The 19,839-nt window shown below is 41.1% G+C and overlaps 2 protein-coding genes across 5 annotated transcripts in view; both read right to left on the bottom strand.

Moving 5' to 3' along the window:
* Positions 1–752: 752 nt before the first annotated feature.
* COQ3 (coenzyme Q3, methyltransferase) overlaps positions 753–19,839 on the bottom strand; it is a 32,204-nt gene continuing 13,117 nt past the window's right edge. For all 4 annotated transcript variants that reach the window (XM_089332837.1, XM_008263308.5, XM_089332839.1 and 1 more), the window contains 6 exons: positions 13,608–13,719; positions 11,946–12,098; positions 8,595–8,694; positions 5,341–5,583; positions 3,000–3,159; positions 753–1,542 (listed from right to left, as the gene is read on the bottom strand). In XM_089332837.1, coding sequence (XP_089188963.1) covers positions 1,322–1,542; positions 3,000–3,159; positions 5,341–5,583; positions 8,595–8,694; positions 11,946–12,098; positions 13,608–13,719 — 989 coding nt within the window. In that variant the 3' untranslated portion in view covers positions 753–1,321. The remainder of the gene's footprint in view (positions 1,543–2,999; positions 3,160–5,340; positions 5,584–8,594; positions 8,695–11,945; positions 12,099–13,607; positions 13,720–19,839) is intronic.
* PNISR (PNN interacting serine and arginine rich protein) overlaps positions 13,670–19,839 on the bottom strand; it is a 47,445-nt gene continuing 41,275 nt past the window's right edge. The window contains exon 14 of the transcript XR_016233835.1: positions 13,670–13,719. The gene's annotated coding sequence lies outside the window, so the exon portion shown is untranslated. The remainder of the gene's footprint in view (positions 13,720–19,839) is intronic.

Raw genomic sequence — 19,839 nt, 5'->3', positions numbered from 1 at the left:
TTAGCTCAAAAAGAAAATTCACAGGAGTGGGCATTTGGCCATGGGGTTAAGATGCAACTTGGGATGCCCATATTTCATATCAGAGTGCTTTGGTTTGAGTTCTGACTCCACTCCTGATTCCGACTTCCTGCTAACACACACCCTGGGAAGCATTAGGTGATGGCTCTGGTAATTGAGTCTCTGCCACTCACATGGGAGACATGGGTTGAAGTCTTGGCTCCTGGCTTCAGCCTGGCCCAGTCACAGCTATTGTGAACATTTAGGGAGTGAACCAGTGGATGGGAACTTCTCTCAAATAAATTAAATAAATAAAAATTTTAAAGACTCTTTCATGACCAAAATTTTTTTTTAAATTACTTATTCAAAAGGCAGAGTGACAGGGAAAGGGAGAGACAGAGAAAGAGAGAGATCTATCCATTGGTTCATTCCCTAAATGGCTGCAAAGGCAAGGGCTGGGCCAGGCCAAAGCTAAGAGCCTGTAAATCCACCTCAGACTCCCACATTGGTGGCAGGAACTCAAGTACTTGGGCCATCTTCCATTGCTTTTCAAGGCACATTAGCAGAGAGTTGGATTGGAAATGTAGCAGCTGGGACTCAAATCAGCACTCCAATACAGGATGCCAGCATTGCAAGCAGCCAGCCCCTATAACTGAATTTTTAAATAAAATAAAATTTTAAAAACCAATCCTTTCTACTTAAAAAAAAAGGACCATAAAACATTTAAGGTACCATATACAGAAGTACAAGCAACATAATCTGAACTTCTTTACTTTAATGTTTGAAGCCAAATGCAGCACATATTTAATAACTCATTTGCTTTACAACTAAGTAAAATTTAAAGAAAAAAATATATATTATCTTCCCAAATATAATACAAAACTATACATGGTTTTAATCACTCAGAAGTATAACTGCTTTTAATTAAAACCAAATGAAGAAGAACATTAGATGAAATAGATTCATTTAAATTAAATCAAATTACAGTATAGTATATGCATACATGCAGGAAAAAGATATATAATCTATAATATAAGACGAAATATGCATACCCTATTTACATATTAAGGGCTTAGGAACTTAAACTCTTGGGTCACATAATACCTTGACAAAACCTTTTTATCCATAGAATAATCCCTTGAAAGTAGCCTTTAGATGAAATAACAAAAACCTCAGTCCAATAATGTAGCCCTCTTTATTCACCTTCTTTTCTTCATGATTCTTTCTCCAAGGATAAGCTATAGACTTTTTGTATTTGTATAGACTATTTGTATTTGTAAACTTCAGATGTTCAAGTCCCATCACTCCAGTCCTTGGAGACTACTCATTTCTTCAGCTCTTCAGGCATACCAAGGCTTGGGGAAGTGTTAGCTTGAAGCTCTTCAGTATCCTCCTTTATAACAAACTCAGCAGGCCCTGGGTGTTCCTGTACCATGGATTTCACGGCATGAGCTGCATAATTAAGACTGGTATTTTCACTCCAGTGCCAGTAACCTGAGAAGGGGTTATAGAGCATTCCTGCTACAGTTTGAAGTGATAGACCATCTGAAAAAAAATATCAGAAAGAGCAGAGGTGATGAACATTTAATTTCCAAGTGCCAAGAGACTCCTGCAAGTCTCCATATTAAAAAGGTTTCCTAACATAATGGACACAAATACTGTGTAACCAAAGATCATTGTTTACTTCAGGGTAGAACACATATTCTAAAGCAGACTGCCTAAGTTCAAATCCCAGGTCTAGTCCCCATTAGATGGTGTCTCTGGGCCAGTCATTTACCCTGTTTGAATCTCAGCTTTCTCACACATACACACCATATAGCCTAGAATTGCTGGAATTAGATATGCATGTAAAGTAGCAGAGTGCATGGAATTCATTAAGTACTCAATAAACACTAGCTGTTATCAGAAAATACCTTCCAATAAGATTGCTCCCATAAAGCATCTTTAAAATATTTCAGAGCCGGCGCCGTGGCTCAATAGGCTAATCCTCCACCTTGCGGCGCCGGCACACCGGGTTCTAGTCCCGGTTGGGGCGCCGGATTCTGTCCCGGTTGCCCCTCTTCCAGGCCAGCTCTCTGCTATGGCCAGGGAGTGCAGTGGAGGATGGCCCAGGTGCTTGGGCCCTGCACCCCATGGGAGACCAGGAAAAGCACCTGGCTCCTGGCTCCTGCCATCGGATCAGCGCGGTGCGCCGGCTGCAGCGGCGGCCATTGGAGGGTGAACCAACGGCAAAGGAAGACCTTTCTCTCTCTGTCTCTCTCTCTCACTGTCCACTCTGCCTGTCAAAAAAAAAAAAAAAAAAAAAATTCAAATATTTTTTCCACTGTATATGCAACAGTTATAGAATCTATAGAACTCACTATGTTGCTATGTAATATTCCAAATAAAGTCATATTTATTAATATACTGTTACATGAACAAAAAGCCTAAGAAAAACATGAGTCTAAGTACTCAGCAGGAATACCAAATGCCAAATACATATCACTACTAACAGGAATTCAACCCAACAATTAAGTGCTCACTATGTGTAATGTAAAGCCAAGCCAGGTACAATGTAGGAAGTATGAAAAGGAGATATAGCCTTTCTTTAAAGGAACTTGTAGGCCAGGAAAAACATCAAAATAACCATAACATACAATGTGCTATAAATAATACAAAACACATTAAAAATGTCATAGAAATTCAAAATATATATGAGTGTAGAGGAATCAAGAAAAATACGTGCAATAAGCTGACACGAGCAGGACTCAATGGGACAAGCCAACAGTGAGTAAGTAATAGACACTTGTACCTGCCCTGAATTAGGTGCACACAGTTAGAGAGATATGGTATATACTCCTTATTCTTAACTTCAAGAAGCTTATGACATAGATGAGGAGATGAGACAAACACCCAAAAAACAGTGGCTTATTTAGTTAAGTGCTAGGTTATGAGATTAATAATCACAGGTGCATTAAAAGTTCTGTTAGACCTTGAAAACTGGAAAAATTCTTAACACTTACTTGATTCCAGAATGCTCTCTAGCTTTTCAGGTGATACAAACTTCTCCCATGTATGAGTACCTTTTGGTACAATACCTGCAATTTGCTCTGAGAAAACAATTCCTAAGGCATAGGACAGTTGTGTTTTGTTGATTGTAGTAATGAATAAAGAACCACCAGGCTAAAAGTAAAGATGTAGAGAAGTAAAACTTAGAAGGTAGGAGCATCAGATAGGTAAAGACTTGTCCCCCCCCCCACTTCCTTTCAAACAATTTTTAAAAATATTTATTTATTTATTTGAAAGGCAGAGTTACACAGAGGGAGAGACACAGAGAAAGAGAGATCTTCCATCTGCTTGTTCGTTCCCCAAATGGCTACAATGGCTGGGACTGTGCCAAGCTGAAGCCAGGAGCCTGGAGCTCCATCTAGGTCTCCCAACTGCATGCAAGGGTTCATTGACTCAGGCCATCTTCTGCTGCTTTCCTAGGCATACCAGCAGGGAGCTGGATCAGAACTGGACTCAAATCAGCACCCATATGGGATGTTGGCACTACGGCGGTGGCTTAACCTTCCACACCACAACACGGGTCCCCCTTCCAAATAACTGAAGTGCAGTTAAGATGCATATATATGAATAAAATATAATTTATCAAGGGCCGGTACTGTGGCACAGTGGGTTAACGCCCTGGCCTGAAGTGCCGGCATCCCATATGGGTGCTGCTTCTAGTCCCGGCTTCTCTACTTTTGATCTGGCTCTCCGCTATGGCCTGGGAAAGCAAAAGACGGCCCAAGTCCTTGGGCCCCTGCACCCGCGTGGGAGCCCTGGAAGAAGCTCCTGGCTCCTGCCTTCAGATCAGCACAGCTCCAGTCATTGTGGCCAATTGGGGAGCGAACCATTGGATGGAAGACCTCTCTCTTTCTCTCTTTGCCTCTCCTCTCTCTGTGTAACTCTGACTTTCAAATAAATAAATAAATCTTTGAAAAATAATAAAATATAATTTATCAAATTAGTATGTTTTTTCTCTTGGGAAATTCTCTGTTAAATGTAGTCTGTAACACATGCTACTAGAAGCCGGTGCTGTGGCACAGTAGGCTAAGCCTCTGCCTGAGGCACTGGCATGACAACTAACAAGATATGGTTACTGAATGAAATGCAGGAGCCAGGACTGGGTCCTGTATCCAAAAAACCAGCATTAGCAGAAGAATTGATGGAATTTTATAAGCTCTGAGGTGCAGTTAAGAAGTATAGTGCAAACATTCATGTCTTAGTTTTGAAAACTATTCATGGGTTATGTCCAGGGGCAGGACTGTACTGGAAAACATGAGGCTCCTCGGGCTCAGAACTAAAATAGGCAACCTTTTTTGGAGCAAGCAAGTGCAAGTCGGCACCTGAAAGTGTTTCCTTCAATCTTGTGCCCTTGGGGCCTCCCTCAACTCATCTCTTAGTCCCATGGTTCTGATATGAGATATTAATGCAAGGGGAACCCAGGAGAAGGAACAGTGGCACTATCTCGGCAAGTCTTCTACACATCCAAAATTACCTAAAAATAAAGTGGTTTTTTTTAAAGCTCTATTTTGATATGGGCTAATAATTTCATTCTTTTAGCTTTGACCTTAAGAGTATTTCCTCCTAGCCACATAAACAACACTGTGAACGTACTAAGAATAATACTTTAAGGATGTTGATTGAAAGAAAATTTGGAACTACATTCAGAGGACTAAATCTGAAGCAAATTATATAAACATAATAAGCGAGGGGAAGACCCAGACTTGGAATTAAAAAAAAAAAATTCTAGCTGTTCGCCCCAGTGGAACCTCTCACAAATCCCAAATCCGCATAGGTCAAAGGTGATGGCAACCTCTCTTTCCTTCCTCACCTGGTTGTAGGTAAGAACATATGTGGTAAGTGCTCTCTCACAAGCTGAAAAGTGGTATACATACATCACATACAGAGTTATATAACTAATGCTATTTTGGTGAATTTATGCTAATGATTGTTTTCAATTTTTTAAAAGTATTCATCTAAATCAATTTCTTGGTAATTGTCATTCAATATCTATTAAGCATTTAACCCAAAACATAGAACTGGAAAAATACTGCTGAAAATGTTTGTATTCTAGTGTTCAGGACCATCGTTTTTCAAGATCCCTGGACATCAAGATATTAATAGGGTACTAGGATTGAGGACAAACCGAGAAACAGAAATTGTCTCCAACAGATATGCTGTCCTCTAATCCTAGCTTTTTAGTTCCTTCTCTCCTATACCTTGCCTGCTGGACTGCTAAGATATTGTGCAACATCTTATTGCTATGGATACAAACACACACTTAAAAAGCTAACAAGTAAACTCTGTCAGTCTTACCTTTAACACTTGACAGCAGCACTGTATAAACGTTTCTAAATCAATCACATGCTCTACAACTTCAGAGGCTATAACTGCATCAAATGTTTCTATAGTCTCTTCTGCAATCTCTTCCAGGGAACACGCTCTGTACTCTAGCCTCTTATCCAGGACTGGATCAAATGATTTATGGTGATGGGCTGTTTTAATGTTCTCATCCACAGGATCAATTCCAATAACTGAAGCCCCAAGTCGTCCTAGAGGCTAATGGAATAAAAGACTGTTACCCTCAGGAAGAAAGCAGAACATGTGTTAGCAATAAAAAGCTTATCAAAAATGAAGCAATGTTAACCATGACGTGATAATTACTGGAGCTCATTTATGGGTTCATAGAAGTTCATATACCGTTTTCTCTAGTTAGAATACATGTGAAATTTTTTCATAATAAAAAGGTTAAAAGTAAGAGTCAAAAAAACAACAAAAAACACTTAGAACTACTTAAAAATAGTGAATTTTTTTCTAGATTCTCTAGATACACTTATACACATGTAGCACAATATTACTTTATTTAAAGTGCAATAAATATAACAGGCCATTATAAAAACAGCAATTATTTCTATTTCTGAAATATTCTCATTTTCTAAAGAATAATTTTTCTTAGTACTCTTGAGAATAAATAGAAATAATTCTTCATAGCTAATTCCTCTTTCTGCTTTTGTATTCAGTCACTTCTCATGACATGTCCAAGTTTTTTTTCTTTTAAGATTTATTTATTTACTTGAAAGGTAGAATTACACAGAGAGAGAAGGAGAGGCAGAGAGAGAGAGAGAGGTCTTCCATCCACTGGTTCTCTCCCCGGATGGCCACAACGGCCGGAGCTATGCTGATCCGAAGCCAGGAGCCAGGAGCCCCCTCCGGGTCTCCCACACAGGTGAAGGGGCCCAAGGACCTGGGCCATCTTCCACTGCTTTCCCAGATCATTAGCAGAGAGCTGGATCGGAAGTGGAGCAACCAGGTGCCCATATGGGATGCTGGCACTGCAGGCAGCGGCTCTACCTGCTACAACACAGCGCTGGCGCCTGACATGTCCAGGTTTTTAAACACAAGCTTAATTTTAATCAAAACTTGCATACTATTTTATAAAATGAAGTTAGTCAACAAGCTGAAAGTATAAATCACATTTTTTATTTATTTATTTTTTTTATTTTTTGACAGGCAGAGTGGATAGTGAGAGAGAGACAGAGACAGAGAGAAAGGTCTTCCTTTTGCCGTTGGTTCACCCTCTAATGGCCGCCGCGGCCAGCGCGCTGCGGCCGGCGCACCGCGCTGATCCGATGGCAGGAGCCAGGAGCCAGGTGCTTTTCCTGGTCTCCCATGGGGTGCAGGGCCCAAGCACCTGGGCCATCCTCCACTGCACTCCCTGACCACAGCAGAGGGCTGGCCTGGAAGAGGGGCAACCGGGACAGAATCCGGCGCCCCGACCAGGACTAGAACCTGGTGTGCCAGCGCCGCTAGGTGGAGGATTAGCCTAGTGAGCCGCGGCGCCGGCTTAAATCACATTATTTTAATTTTAGACTAACCTCTGTAATAATATGAGGCTACTTCAAAAAGTTTATGGGGGCCAGCACTGTGGTGTAGCCCCACATATTCTTGATTGCAAAAATGTTATAACTGATATGAAAAGAAACCGGGCCACTGGCAGGTAGAAAACATGCTTTCTGTGCATGTGCAAACTTAGCAGTCCATGCGAGGCCTCTGTCAATGTGATTGTGCACGTGACTGGGTTACAGACTTTGACAGTACCACATCCCACTAAACCTTAACTACCATTTGTATCCCATACTCTGCCTTAAAATACTTTTTGAAGATCTAATTATGATGCAGCATTGAAACAAAACATTTCTGTATCAATAGAACTCAAGATAGAGCTGTAAGACATACATTTCCTATAAGCTAAAGCAAAACGCCTTATAGAAAAAATGACTACTCTTCCAAGTATTCCAAAGCACTGAAGAAAAGAAGAATAGGCAAAACACCTAGTTAGGCTTACATTACACATAAAACAACAGAAATTTAGTAATTTCTTCAAATAGATCACTTAATTTTCAAAGCTATTTGAATGATGCATGCCTCATTTTTTTATTTAAAAAATTCTTCAGGAATGGCGCTGTGGCGTAGTAGGTTAAGCCTCAGCCTGTGGTGTCAGCATCCCATATGTGCGAGACGTGGAAGAAGCTCCTGGCTCCTGGTTACAGATCAGCCCAGCTCCACCATTGCGGCCATATGGACAGTGAATCTGTGGATGGAAGAAGACTTCTCTCTTGCCCTGTAACTCTCTTGTCTGTAACTCTGCCTCTCAAATTAATAAGTAAATCTTTTTAAAAAAAATTCTTCAGTATAATTTTCTGAAATTTTTAGATGGTTTTAAAAAGAAAAAGCTTTCCCGGCGCCGCGGATCACTAGGCTAATCCTCCGCCTAGCGGCGCCGGCACACCGGGTTCTAGTCCCGGTCGGGGCGCCGGATTCTGTCCCGGTTGCCCCTCTTCCAGGCCAGCCCTCTGCTGTGGCCAGGGAGTGCAGTGGAGGATGGCCCAGGTGCTTGGGCCCTGCACCCCATGGGAGACCAGGAAAAGCACCTGGCTCCTGGCTCCTGCCATCGGATCAGCGCGGTGCGCCGGCCGCAGCGCGCCGGCCGCGGCGGCCATTGGAGGGTGAACCAACGGCAAAAGGAAGACCTTTCTCTCTGTCTCTCTCTCTCACTGTCCACTCTGCCTGTCAAAAAAAAAAATAAAAATAAAAAAAATAAAAAATAAAAAAAAAGAAAAAGCTTTCATAATAATAAAATACTAAAATAAATATTATTTTTTAAATGAATATTATTTTTTAGAACAAATGAGGCACAACCTCAAATTTTTTTAAAGATTTATTTGTTTGAATCACAGAGTTACAGAGAGAGAGGAGAGACAGAGAGAGACAGAAATTTTCCATCTGAGGGTTCACTTACCAAATGGCCATAATGGCTGGGGCTGGGCAAGACCAAAGCCAGGAACCTGGAGCTTCTTCCAAGTCTCCCAGGTGGGTGCAGGTGCCCAAGGATTTGGGCCATCCACTGCTCTCCCAGGTACATTAGCAGGGATCTGGATTGTTAAGTAGAGCAGCCAATCTTGAACCAGCATACATGTAGGATGCTGGCATCGCAGGCAGAGACCACAACACCAGCCCCATCAATATTTTTATCCTGGTTAAAAACAGCAGAAAAGCTGTAATTCACTTACTTCAGCTAATAATCCACCACCACAGCCAACATCAAGAATCTTCATCCCAGACAAAGGTTTTCCAGGCTGGTGATCGTCAACTGCTTTCAAAAGATTATCTCTTTAAAATATTCAAAATATACCAAAACAAATGATTAATTTTATCAATAAAAAATTGTAAAAGCATACAAGTTTCAAGAAAATATTGGGGCCGGCATTGTGGTGTAGCAGGTAAAGCCGCCGCCTGCAGTGCCGGTATCACATATGGGTGCCAGTTCTAGTCCCGGCTGCTCTACTTCCAATCCAGCTCTCTGCTATGGCCTGGGAAAGCAGTAGAAGATGGCCCAAGTCCTTGGGCCCCTGCACCCGTGTGGGAGACCCGGAAGAATCTTCTGTCTTCGGATCAGTGCAGGTCTGCCAGTGCAGGTCTGCCGTTGCAGCCAACTGGGAGTGAACCAGTGATGGAAGACCTCTCTCTCTCTCTCTCTCTCTCTCTCTCTGCCTCTCCTTCTCTTTCTAACTTTCAAATAAATAAATAAATCTAGAAAAAAAAAGAAAATATTAACTCCATTTTAGTTGGATTATTGTTATTTTTACATAAACAGATATTTTATTTTCAGCATTAATTTACTTATATTTAATTTAGAAAACATTTTCATAATCTAAAGCAGAAGCTTTAAAGCTCTGAAATAATCTGGCAGGAATCAGGACTTAATTACTGCTTCAGCAGAAGATAGCCCAACTGCTTGGGCCCCTGCCACCCACCTGAGAGACAGGGTGGAGCTCATGGATTCAGCCTGGTCCAGCCCTAGCCATTGCAGCCATTTGGGAGTGACCCAGCAATGGAAGATTTCTCTCTGTGTCTCTCCCTCTCTCTAACTCTGCCTTTCAAATAATTACAATAAATCCTTTTTTTAAAAAAAATCACTGATTTAGTAATAACTGAGAGAGAAAATTTTTCAAAATAATCTAGTTTAGATTAACCTAATTGTATTTGCTTGAGATTACAACACCAGAGGCATTTATTGGTTATAACATCAACATTTGTTAGCCCAATCTCATGGCAGCAACAAATAGGTTGTTTTACAGGGCTTACAAGTAGCCGATGGGAGACTTATATTTTCATAATTTGCCTATATTTCCCTCTAAATGAAATCTCTTTTAATCTTCCAAGTTAGTGACATGTAAACAGACATCCATACCACATAAACTTAACTCTAAGAAAATAATAATTGATTTTTAAAGATTGATTTTATTTATTTGAAAGAGAGAGGTAGAGCCAGAGAGAGAGAGCAGTCTTCCACTCTGCTGATTCACTCCCCAAATGACCACAAGGGCCAGAGCTGAGCTGATCCGAAGCCAGGAGCCAGGAGCTTCTTCCAGGTCTCCCATGCAGGTACAGGGGCCCAAGGACTTGGACCATCTTCTACTGCTTTCCCAGGCCATAGTAGAGGGCTGGATCAGAAGAGGAGTATCCAGGACTAGAACCAGCACCCATATGGGATGCCAGTGCTGCAGGCTGGGGCTTTAACCTACTGTGCCACAGCAAGCCCAGATAATAGTTCTTTAGCATAACAAACATACATAAAAACACATAAAGACAAAAGTAATTATGCCTGTATAGGAGGGGACCTCAAAAAGTTCATGGAAAATGGAATTAAAAATCACTTATTTTGATGCAAAAATTTGGAATCCAGGCATATTTTTTCATCACACGCAGTTTCCATGAAATTTTTTAAGATCTCTTGTATGCACAAATTTCAAATATTTTTACAACAAATGAACTTACCTTTTAGTTCCATTTTTAAGTATCCTTGTATCAAAAGATATTATAAACTAAACTCATAAATTGGACTATATATGAATTTTAATTGTATTTATATTAAAATAAATTTAATTCAAAAAACATGATAATGGTTAAGTAGATCACTTTGGAATGTTACACAGAAAAGATTTATTTCTAATAAAATTCAATACATTTTCAAACAGCAGCCAAAATGACCCCCTTAGATCAATTTTGATACCATCACTTTCCTTTCATGGCCTCCAATTTTGCTAAAAATAAAAGCTAAACTTCTAACAATAGCTTGTACTTCATTGGGTGATCTGTATTATGCAATGTCTACATAAAAAAGTCACAGTATTTGAATAAAATAGACTTAGTATTCAGTAGAATCACCTGGAAGGTTCACTAAAACACAGACCTATGATCCCTCAGAGCAGTAGGTCCAGGATGGGATCTGAAAATTTGCAGTTTTAATGAGTTCCCAGGTGCTACTGATGTTGCTGGTCCAGGGCCTATACTTTGAGAATCAGGGATCTAGCCTTAGAGAACAATATTCCTACTTTTCTGTGCCTCGTGTTTCCACTATACACAGATTCAGAGGTAATAAAAAGATATTAATATTTTCCTTTTCCTACACTGATTCTGAAGGAACCAGCCAAAACCAATGAGGAAGTTCCTTGAAAGCCAAGTCTGACACTGACAGTCTGTGTCTGTTACAGTGCCTTGCCATATCAGCTGCTCCAAAATGTTTGCTGAATAAATAAATGGACAGCAGATCAAAGGAGCAACTTCGTCTATACAAGCCCTGATAAACCTTGCCTATCTTTATTTCTCACAGTGCACTACAAGTTCATGAAGCACATGGATTATGCTTCATTCATCTTAGCAGCTTTCACAGAGCTTAGCCCAACCTCTGTACAAGGAAAGTCCTCAAAAAATATTTTAAATCACACAGTCTCAGCAATATTTCCTGTATCAGAACTTGGGTGTACACTGACGTCATACATAAGAGTGTTAGTTGTTGAATTAACCACAGGTGTCACTGTGCGCTAACTTCCCATGCAGGACCTCTGTCCTCAAAGAGTTGTATTATGAGAGTTAACTGTAAAACTTGTTCTCAGATTTATTTCATTTTAGTGTACTAAGTGGAGGATATTCTTATGTCTCATAAGTTTTAGATATGCCTAAGGACCCAACACCATTGCTTGTTTCTTTAGGTGCTTGTTAAATTAATGATAAAACTTATTCTCAAAGGGAAAAAAAAGTATATTATCATGAAAATTAAGTAGGAGGAAGCATGGGAGTAAGGTAGGGAGGGAAGATGGGGTGAAGTGTCATTATGTTCTTAAAACTATATGTATGAGATACATGAAATTTGTTCCATTTATAGAAATTTAAAAATTTAATAAAATTTTTTTTAAATTAATGGCTTGGAAGACACTGAAAAGAATCTCCCTAATTTTCAGAGCAAACTTAAGATGTAGCATTTTGAAGCTAGGTATAAACTAAGAGAAAAATGAACGCAAAACCAGATTAATTCTTGAACAGATACATTTTAAAAGACTTAAGAGTTTCTGGTGTGTTACCTAATAAATGGTACTCTCAGGTCGTTCATAGAGTGAAGAGGTGCATACACTCCTTGTTCATCCCACCACTTGTGAGCCAGGGCCTGGAAGGTTTTTACCTCACTGCTATCGATAGTAGTTTGTGAAGTACTGTACAGTCTCATCCAAGGGGGCCTAACAGGTGAAAACAAAAAGCCAGGAAAATACTGACATTAAAAAACAAAATGCAACATGGCACATTTTATTTAGAATGATATTTATAATTTATTAGATTCTAATGTTCAGTTTTTATGCTTCAAAACCAAGTTTTCTTATAAGACATGTACTTTTTTTTTTAAATAGAGAAACCAAATAAGTTGCTTTAGAAGTAAGTTACTGCAGAGACAGCATTGTAATACAGTGGGTTAATTTTCCTACCATTTGCAATGCCATCATCCTATGTCAGAGTGCTAGTTCTAGTCTTACCACCCAGAATGCACAGTTATCTGCCTTATAATTATGTTGCGCCCAAATCATTTATGATTTAAAAACTGCATTATCTGTGAGTTATAATAAGGATATTATAAAGAAGTGAAAATACTGCTCCAATAATAGAGTCTTTTTTTTTTTTTTTTTTTGACAGGCAGAGTGGACAGTGAGAGAGAGACAGAGAGAAAAAGGTCTTCCTTTGCCGTTGGTTCACCCTCCAATAGCAGCCGCAGCCAGTGCGCTGCGGCCTGCGCACCGCACTGATCCAAAGCCAGGAGCCAGGTACTTATCCTGGTCTCCCATGGGGTACAGGGCCCAAGGACTTGGGCCATCCTCCACTGCACTCCCTGGCCACAGCAGAGAGCTGGCCTGGAAGAGGGGCAACCGGGACAGAATCCAGCACCCCAACTGGGACTAGAACCCGGTGTGCCGGCACCGCAAGGTGGAGGATTAGCCTAGTGAGCCGCGGTGCCGGCCAATAGAGTCTTATATTAAAAACAAAAGCTAACTCTGAATCTGTATGAGGATCCTTCAAAAAGTTTGTAGAAAATATCATTAAAAGATAAACTTCTTTTGGTGCCAAAGATTTTGAAATCCATTCATTGTTTTTTCTTTTTTTCTTTTTTTTTTTTTTTTTTTTTTGACAGGCAGAGTGGACAGTGAGAGAGAGACAGAGAGAAAGGTCTTCCTTTGCCGTTGGTTCACCCTCCAATGGCCGCCGCGGCCAGCGCACCGCGCTGATCCGATGGCAGGAGCCAGGAGCCAGGTGCTTTTCCTGGTCTCCCATGGGGTGCAGGGCCCAAGCACCTGGGCCATCCTCCACTGCACTCCCTGGCCACAGCAGAGAGCTGGCCTGGAAGAGGGGCAACCGGGACAGAATCCGGCGCCCCGACCGGGACTAGAACCCGGTGTGCCGGCGCCGCAAGGCGGAGGATTAGCCTAGTGAGCCGCGGCGCCGGCCCTCATTGTTTTTTCTTAATACACATTTACCACGAACTTTTTGAAACCCCTCATATTAATTTATCAACTTTTCTGAGGGCTTGAAATTTTCCAAATTTTAAAGTTGTTAGAAAATGAATTAAAGATATTTAAATTAATAAAAATGACTTTCATCAACCCACATGAGCTATTACACTCCAGGTTTATTAAATATAATCAATACTAAAGAACTATAAGGCTTAATTATGTAAATATCTGCCTCAGTGATAAACTCACCTTTTTATTCTATTTAAACAGGAAAAGGTCACCCCATAGGATCTGGACCATATGGTTCTGTATTTATTGAATATCCATGGTTTAATTTGCAGGGTCCAATCGGGCTGATTCACTGAATAAATTGAAAAAAAAATTAAATATCTAGAGAAAAGTTCTGCGGAGTAAGAACCTCTGATATGCATGCAATTTAAGAAATTTTATTTATATGGTAATCTTACGTTATACCACAACTGATAAACCGGGATTTTTTTTCTTAATTTTAGATTTTGTCTAAAATATAAAGGTCTTGCATTCTACCATTAACTCTAACAAGATATTTCTGAAATTATAATTAGCAAAAATAAGTAATGCATACATAAAAGATTACATTAGGCTTTATATCCACATTATGATGCACAAAATTACAAAATATGATATTCAAATACAAACTGTTGCCTTTTAAAACTAGGTTGAAATTAATTCTGAGATTATTTGCCAAAACTAGTCCGACTTCTCTTAGTAACATGAAATGGATTTTTACATATGCTCAATACCCTTTACAGAAGAAAACAATGTGTATATGAGAGGATATTTCAAAAATTTTACAGAAAATGAAATTAAGATTACTTTGGTGCAAATTTTTTTTTAACTTTTATTTAATGAATATAAATTTCCAAAGTACAGCTTATGGATTACAATGGCTTCCCCCCCCCATAACTTCCCTCCCACCCGCAACCCCCCCCCCCACTCCCTCTCCCCTTCCATTCACATCAAGATTCATTTTCAAGGCGCAAAATATTTTTAAATTGTGATAATTTTTTCATAATATGCATTCTCCATGAACTTTTAATCCCCCCCCAACACACACACACTTTGGGGCTGGCACTATAGTGTAGCAGGTAAAGCCACTGGCTGCAGTGCCGGCATCCCGTATGGGTGCCGGTTCAAGTGCTGGCTGCTCCACTTCCAATCCAGCTCTCTGTAATAGCCTGGGAAAGCAGGAAGATAGCCCAAGTCCTTGGGCCCCTACACCTGTGTGGGAGACCTGGAAGAAGCTCCTGGCTCCAGATCAGCACAGCTCTGGTGGTTGCGGCCATCTGGAGAGTGAACCAATGGATAGAAGCCCCCCTCCCCAACCCCGCCTCTTTGTAACGCTGCCTTTCAAATAAAGAAATAAATCTTTAAAAAAAAAATCCTTCATATGTCTAACATCCTAACATAAACATTCACCCTGTTTCTGTTCAAACTTACAGAGATCTGCTTTATGAACCACTCTATACCACAGAAAATTCAGTTGTTCGATAAACATTTAGACAAAGCAAATGTTATAGCAAAGAGAAGTACCAAGAACAAAGAGAAACACTATAGCAAAGCAGAAGGGACAATGCACCAAGAAGATATAGCAATCCTAAGTGTATATGTACCAAACACTGTAGTTTCAAAACACATGAAGCAAAAACTGACAAAACTGAAAGGAGAAATTAATACACAAGTATAGCTGTGTACATCAACACCCTTCTCTTAGTACTTGAAGAGAACCACAAGTCAGAAAATCAGCAAAGATGCAGAATAACTGAACACCACCACTAATCAAGAAAATTAAATTGAAATTTATAAGACACTACACCCACAGAACAACAGATTATACCCTCTTTGAAGCAGTCACAGTCATATTCATGGACCACATCCTTTATCATTAAACAAATATTCAGGGGTGGGTGTTTGGCCTAGGGATTAAGATGCCCACATCCCAGCTTTGCTTTTTTTTTTTTTTTTTTTTGACAGGCAGAGTGGACAGTGAGAGACAGAGAGAAAGGTCTTCCTTTACCATTGGTTCACCCTCCAATGGCCACTGCGGCTGGCACACTGCAGCCGGTGCACCGCGCTGATCCAAAGGCAGGAGCCAGGTGCTTCTCCTGGTCTCCCATGGGGTGCAGGGCCCAAGCACTTGGGCCATCCTCCACTGCACTCCCGGGCCACAGCAGAGAGCTGGCCTGGAAGAGGGGCAACCAGGACAGAATCCAGTGCCCCGACCAGGACTAGAACCCGGTGTGCCGGCACCGCAAGGTGGAGGATTAGCCTACTGAGCCGCAGCGCTGGCTGATACAACATACTTTTAAAATCTATTCGAGTGGCAGAAATGGAGAGAAACAAACAACAGAGTTCCTGTCTACTGGTTTATATCGATATGCTCCCAGTGGCCAAGAACTGAGGTCACATGGAAACTGGGAACTCAATCTGCAGCTTCCATGGTGGTAGCAGGACCCAACTACTTGAGCCATCATCTGCTGCTTCCCGGAGTTTGCTCTGGCAGGAAGCTATTATTGGGAACCAGAGCTGGAAACTGAATCCAAACACTCCAACATGGGACACTTAACTGGCATCTTAACCACTAGACCAAACACCTATCCCCAAAGCCTGTATTTTTTTTTTTATTTTTCAGTTTTTATTTATTTTCAAGTAAAGTCAGACGGAGACAGAGAGAGAGAGTGCCTCCATTTACTGGTTTACTTTCCAAATGCCCACAATGGCCAGGGCTCAGCCAGGCTGAAGCCAGGAGCCAGGAACTCCATCCAGGTCTCCAGTATGGGTGGCAGGGGCCCAGGCACTTGAGGAATCATCCATTGCCTCCAAGGATGCATTAGCAGGAAGCTGGATTGGAAGCAGAGCAGCCATGAATTGAGCCAACATTCTGATATGGGATGTGGGCATTGCAAACAGAGGTTTAACCAGCTGTGTCACATTGCTCACTGATCTCGCCACCACCAATATATTTTTAACAGTAATGGAAACAGAAATAAATAATGAAGATAATATACAAACAGTAAAACACTTGGAAATTAGAAGACATTTTTTTTTTTTTAAGATTGACTTATTTATTTGAAAGGCAGAGTCACAGAGAGAGAGAGAATCTTCCCTCCACTCGTTCACTCCACAGATGGCTGCAATGACCAGGGCTGGGACAGGTCGAAGCCAGGAGCCAGAAGCTTCTTCCGGGTCTCCCATGTGGATGGCAGGGGCCCAGGGACTTGGGTCATCATCCACTGCTTTCCCAGGTACATAAGCAGGGAGCTGGATTGGAAATGGAGCAGCCAGGACTCCATCCAGTACCCATGTGGAATGCTGGTGCTGCAGGAGGCAACTTAATCTGCTGCACCACAGCACCAGCCCCTAAATAACACACTTCTAAATAATCCATGAATGAAAGACAAAGTCTCAGGAAAGTAAAAAAAAAAAAAAAAATGAACTAAAAGAAAATAAACATACAATATATAATATCTAGAGCATAGTTTACAGCAGCAGTCCTTAGAGGGAAATTTATAACACTACCTATTTATTTAGAAAAGAAGAAAAGCCTCAAATGAACAATCTAAATTTCTTCCTCAAAAAACTATTAATCTTTGTAATTACTCATCTTTTGGTTTGATGTTTTCTGTTTTTGCTTTATTTTCAGCACTATTGATTTCTACTTTTATCTTTATAATTTCCTTCTTGCTTTGAGTTATTTTCTTTCCTTTTTTTAGTTTTTTATAAGTGAAAGAAAAGATATAAATTAGTTTTTTATAAGTGAAAGAAAAGATATAAATTACCAATATCAGGAATTAAAGAGGAGATATCACTATAAACCTGACATATATTCAAAGAATAATAAGGGAATACTATAATCAACTCTACACACAGAATTCTACAATTAAGACAAAATGGACTCATCCCATGAAAATAAACAACTAAGACTCATGCAAGATGAAATAGATAGCTTAAACAGTCCCACAATTACTAAATAATCAAATTCAGAGTTAAAATTTTTCTTGCTTCACTGAGGAATTCTACTAAACACTTAAGGAAGAAATAACAACCAACTCTATCTAGTCTCTTCCTTCCATAAAACATAAGAGTGAGGAATACATAACCCATTTTATGAAACCAGCATTACTCTAACACAAAACCAAGATGAGGAAGTACTGCAGGGGAGTTCCAAGATGGCGGAGTAGAGTGGGAGCTTACTGCTCTAGCCCAGGAGAAGACAGTTCAAAAAATGTGGAGATAGTGTAGTCTCAGGGAAGAGTTAGGGAAAAAACAGCAGAGGAAACTACGCGAATTAGAGGGACACGGTGGACCTACATGGAGGGTTAGGGCATCCATGGCTCAGAACTCCAACAGCCTCAAGCCTACGCACCAGCACTGGAAAGTAAGGTGAGACCAGACAGCAGTAGCCCAAGCCACTGGCTTAAAAGTGACAGGAAGAGCCTATAAAGAACCAGGCTTGGAGCCCTGTTGGGAAAAGTGTACCAGCCAAACTAGAGAATAAAAGCGGGGCGGGGAGGGGAGTACAGACACATTTCTCTCTCTCTGATCACTTTACAAAGGGGTACTGCGACAAGCCGATAGAGCAGGCTCCATTTTGGACATATGTAACAGCTGCACCAGCTCCTGTCTGCCCACAGCAACCAGCAGAGGGGAGACTCCTGACTCTGGTGGGGAGAAATAACAGGGGCTAGGAGCTCGTGACTGTGTGAAGCTTCTGAACTGGGAATGTGAAAACAAACAAACAAACAAACAAAAAAACCAAAACAAAACAAAAAAAAAAAAACTGAGGGTGTGGCTGGGACTTTGAGCAGTCTCAGTTGGAGACTCCACAAGCTTAGGGGTTCCTGTTACGTGGTGAGAGACACTGCTGGGGAATCTGAACTTACACTGAGGACTGCATAGATCCTTTGTGTGGTTCCTGGGACAGAACAGACAAATATTTTACCCACTGGGGCTAAAGCTCAGGCTCCACTCTCCATTGAGAGCTCAGCTGAGCAGAATATACCTCCATTCTAATTTAAAAAAAGAGAGAGAGATCTCCCGTGCCAAACCTGGGTATGTCATCTTAGGCACACCCTTAACCCTGGAGATCTGAACAGAGCTCTCTGGCCAGACCTACTACAAGCCTCTAGAGATTCACTGAAAGCAGATATTCCACTTATCTACAGAGTCATAGTACAAAGATAAAAACTGCCACAGCAAAAAAAAAAAAAAAAAAAAAAAAAAAGTGGGAATAAGAGAGGGAGATGTACTGTTCAGCACACGTTCCCTCGGACTTACCCCTAAGGGTAAAACTAAAAACTTGCCATGGGACTCCAAGTCCCATTAAGTTGGCAGGTACCAATGCCATCTTACTAAAGTGATCATTTTAGGTGCATAACTGATAATAAACATAGGAATAAGTGTTAAAGGGATCACATAAATAAGACCAATTGTCTGCTAATAATAATAATAGATAGAATTAAAAAGGAGAATGACCCATCATGGGAAGCAGACCACACAGCAGACTCATAGAATGACAAATGCTCTAAACAGCACTCTGAGAATTAGCCCTTAAGTCTTCCTGATCTTGCTGATAAGCCCATGAGAGAATTTCAGGCATGGAAAACCAAGACACTGTGGCAAAAAATATTCTACATGAAGGATCTCTTGTGAGTGAGAGCCCAGTGGAAAGAAGGGACCATCAAAGAAGGATGTACTTTTCTCTGAAGGGAGGAGAGAACTTCCAGTTTTCTTATATCCCTATCTAAATAATGTCAGATTTTGTGTACTCAAAAGGCTCCCACAGCCTTGGCAACTTATGTCAAGAGCCTCAGGTGATCACTGACATCATAAATAAGAGTGTTGTTAAATCAACAACATTAGTCACTGTGCACTAACTCACCATGTAGGACCACTGTTCTTAATGAGTTGTACTATGAAAATTAACTGTAAAACTTGTTGTGGGGAGCAATCCGGACTGGACTAAGTTACTGGAATTAAGACTTATTCTATGCATCTGCTCTCCCACAATATGGCGCTGGGAGAGAAGTAAACAGCTTCCGCACAGCTGCCTCCAGTTCAACCAATAAACTGTAGGACTTGCTCCTGATTGGAGAGCAGCGTACTCGGCGTGTGGGCAGCCGAGTTGGGATTGGCGGAGGAGGACTATAAAGGAGGAGAGAGACGGCATGCACCAGGGAACACCTAAGGGGAACATCTAGCTGAAGGAACACCTGTGCAGCCCCCCGAGAAAGCCGGCCGGCGGTGTGCCGCTCCCCTGCGGAAGTGGGGAATGTGGCCAGGGGGAACTGCCCTTCCACGGAGGTGGAAGGGATAGTAGCCAACCCGGGAAGAACCAGCAGCAAACCCGGGGAGGGCCGAGCAGACGAAAGAACAGCGCAGGGTCCTGTGTTGTTCCCCCACGAAGACGGGGAGCGACACTTGTTCTCAAAAAGTACTTTAT

The sequence above is a fragment of the Oryctolagus cuniculus genome, chromosome 5, assembly GCF_051225735.1.
Source record: "Oryctolagus cuniculus isolate XC-2025 breed Fujian yellow rabbit chromosome 5, ASM5122573v1, whole genome shotgun sequence".
Classification (NCBI taxonomy): domain Eukaryota; kingdom Metazoa; phylum Chordata; class Mammalia; order Lagomorpha; family Leporidae; genus Oryctolagus; species Oryctolagus cuniculus.
This window is presented reverse-complemented; position numbering and strand designations above follow the sequence as displayed.